This window comes from Cebus imitator, unplaced genomic scaffold (genome assembly GCF_001604975.1).
Source record: "Cebus imitator isolate Cc_AM_T3 unplaced genomic scaffold, Cebus_imitator-1.0 Scaffold472, whole genome shotgun sequence".
Classification (NCBI taxonomy): Eukaryota; Metazoa; Chordata; class Mammalia; order Primates; family Cebidae; genus Cebus; species Cebus imitator.
Window position 1 is genome coordinate 483,160 of NW_016107787.1, and position 3,403 is coordinate 486,562.

The window sequence follows — 3,403 nt, forward strand, 5'->3', positions numbered from 1 at the left end:
TATGTAAGAGAACCAAATCAAACAGATTTTATTCAACTTTTTAGATGAGGAAAACAAATGTACAAAATAAGTCATAAGAAATGCTTTCTTATACCACTATCTCAAACCACTTTCAATGTTTTATAAAATGCTCACACAGCAAATACGAAAGGCTTCAACACACTCTTCCTTTGTAACTTGCTGCAATAAATGCAATATTAACAATATTACAAATTTATTCTGTATTTTAAAAGTTGAGTTACTAATTTTTATGTTACTCAGACATATTTTTATTCATACACTTTTAATGACATCATTGCCAATACATACATTATTTTCTTTAATTTTATTTTTACATTAAGCCAACATCTGTCATGCAGCCATCAAAAATCTTACAGTAAATTACACAGGTTTGTAGTCCAATTTAGACTCTAGCTTCTTAGAATCAGCCACTTTTCTGACTGCTTTCATGAAGTCTTCCTGTACTACAAAATCATGATCAGCACGAATTGCAAACATACCTGTGGAGAATAAAACAACATGACTGCTATATATCCCATGTGAATTATATGTTCATTATAATTAAAACAATATATTTCTATGGAATAAATGTGAAGCTTAGGTTTATTACTTCTAAGCCAGTTCTAATTTGCTAAAAACCACTATCTTTCTTCAATTAAACTCCACAGCTGTGGTGTGATTATTTCCAAAACAAAAACAGGTGAGACCATTATGCGAATATTTACAATCTGGTTCAAGGCTGGGCACAGTGGCTTACACCTGCAATCCCAACACTTTGGGAGGCCAAGGCGGGCAGATCACCTGGAGTCAGGAGTTCAAGACCAGCCTGGCCAACATGGTGAAACCCTATCTCTACTAAAAACACAAAAATTAGCTGGGCAGAGTGGTGGGCACCTGTTATCCCAGCTACTCAGGAGGCTGAGGCAGGAGAATAGCTTGAACCCAGGAAGTGGAGGTTGCAGTGAGCCAAGATTGCGCCACTGTACTCCAGTCTGGGTGACAGAGTGAGACTCCCTCTCAAAAAAAAAAATAAAGTAAAATCCAGCTCAAATAGTCCCTGTATCCAATTGTAGCTCTTAATAAAAACAAGCATAAGAAACCAAAGCAAACCAAAACTACCAACAGCACATACACATTTTAAGCGTAATTTGACAGTAAGCAATTTGCTGAAGGTGCACGCTTATAGGAAAAAAAATTAAGTTTGATAGACATTCTTTGTTAATAATCAAAAACTTTGGCCAGACACGGTGGCTTATGCCTGTAATCCCAGCACTTTGGGAGGCCAAGGTGGGCGAATCACGAGGTCAAGAGATCAAGACCATCCTGACCAAAATGGTGAAACCCCGTCTCTACTAAAAATACAAAACTTAGCTGGGCATGTGGCGCAGCGCCTGTAGTCCCGGCTACTCAGCTGGCTGAGGCAGGAGAATCATTTGAACCCGGAAGGCAGAGGTTGCAGTGACCCAAGATGGCACCACTGTACTCCAGCCTGGGGACAGACTGAGACTCTGTCTCAAAAAAAAAAAAAAAAAATCAAAAACTTTGAGAATAGGGAATTATACAGAAAGCCAACAGCGGGTTTTAGCAAAAATCAGAGTCATTATTCATGTATTAAAATTGACCTAATTTATATACAAATTGATATTCTATTTAATTCATATTTGAGTATCACAACTCAATTTTTTCCTTCAAATTTTGATAAGTAACTTCTCAAATACTATTTGACAAAAGGGTAAAAGTTTCTTTCTACATAGTTTTTTACACATTAGTTGTGTCATGGATATGGGTCTCTGGTTTTGAGACAATCCTAACTCATGATAAACTAAAACTTATAAGGTTATCACTATCAACTAATTAAATGAATTGTAATATTTCCATTGAGGATCTGCCTGTATTGAATTTTCATTTATATAAAATGAAGGAGTTAGAATAGCAGATTTCAAGGATTATTTCCTATCTTCTTTCTAGATTTCCACAAAACGAAACGTTCTATGTTGTCCTCCAAGTGAATGGAAATGACTAATTTTTTAAAAAATAACAAAATTTCAAAAACTTGTTTAGAAAGCTACAGTGAAATTAGGTAAGTTATTTTTGTAAACCTTGCATACATGGCTGTTTCCAAATCACTTTAGTGAATGAATAAATATGCAAAAGAGAGGCGTGGCCAGGCCTGCTAGCTTCCACCTGTAATCCCAGTAGTTTGGGAGACCCAGGTGGGTGGATTACTTGGGCCCAAGAATTTGAGACCAGCCTGGGCAACATGGTGAAACCCATCTCTACAAAAAATACAAAAACTAGCTGGCCGTGGTGGTGCACACCTGTAGTCCCAGCTACTGGGAGATAAAAGAGAAATGATCAAGTCTGGGCTACAGGGAGTAGTGATCATGCCACTGCACTCTAATCTGGGCCAGAATGAGACTGCATCTCAAAAGAAAAAATAAAACAGAGATACGTTCTAATCCAAAAAAGATAATGCCAGGACCTGAACAAAAAGGGCAACTGTCGTTCAATCAAGTGTATTTTAACTTACAGAAAAATGTTAACAAAAAAGGCCTGAACTCTAATAAAAATGCAAATAAAAATTTCAGTATGTCTCCAGATGTGAATGTGCCCCCTAGTTAAAAAACTAAAATTTTAATTCACACAGAAGTTATAGCTCACTTGCAATAACTAAAGGTAAATTTGTAAAAATATGTAAGAAAAAAAGCATATAATTGATAGCATTTACATCCACCGCACAGCTTTCATTTGGATTGCAATCTAACCAAAGAAATCTTCTGGTAATAATTTGGTCTGGCTTACATTTTAGAAAGAGAATGTCATAAATTACTCTAACTAGTTCAAGCTATATGACAGTTTACCTCTGAATCGGTTTGTTTACTGATAAGGCTCTGTGAGCATGATTCACCCTGATTTGTATTGACAGCATTTCTAGACCTGAACGAAGCATCTGACTTGCATATTTTTGATGCAGATATTGACTTACAGTATACCCAACAAGATACTTGTACTGGGAAACCCTCCCTGAGCAGCCACTTTAAATACCATGTGTTGAATTTACTAAGGCTAAACATAATATGAAAAGCAAGAGGAAATCACATATTCTAAAAATCTACAATGTATAAAGTCAGTAACTATACAATAGAAATTTATTTTTTTCTATTTAAAGATTCCATATGGAAGACAAAAGCTAAATGATTCTACGCAGGGTATTAAAGGTACTTGGGTCTGGAAATAAAGATAGCATCATACAATTTTTTTTTTTCTTTTTTCGAGATGGAGTTTCGTTCTTGTTACCCAGGCTGGAGTGCAATGGCGCGATCTCGGCTCACCGCAACCTCCGCCTCCTGGGTTCAGGCAATTCTCCTGCCTCAGCCTCCTGAGTAGCTGGGATTACAGGCAC

At 36.6% G+C, this 3,403-nt stretch overlaps 1 protein-coding gene across 2 annotated transcripts in view; it reads right to left on the reverse strand.

Annotated features, from left to right (window-relative positions):
* Positions 1 to 3,403, reverse strand: part of PSMC6 (proteasome 26S subunit, ATPase 6) — a 22,524-nt gene continuing 19,121 nt past the window's right edge. For both annotated transcript variants that reach the window (XM_017512404.2, XM_017512403.2), the window contains one exon: positions 1 to 500. In XM_017512404.2, the coding sequence (XP_017367893.1) occupies positions 382 to 500 (119 nt within the window). In that variant the 3' untranslated portion in view covers positions 1 to 381. The remainder of the gene's footprint in view (positions 501 to 3,403) is intronic.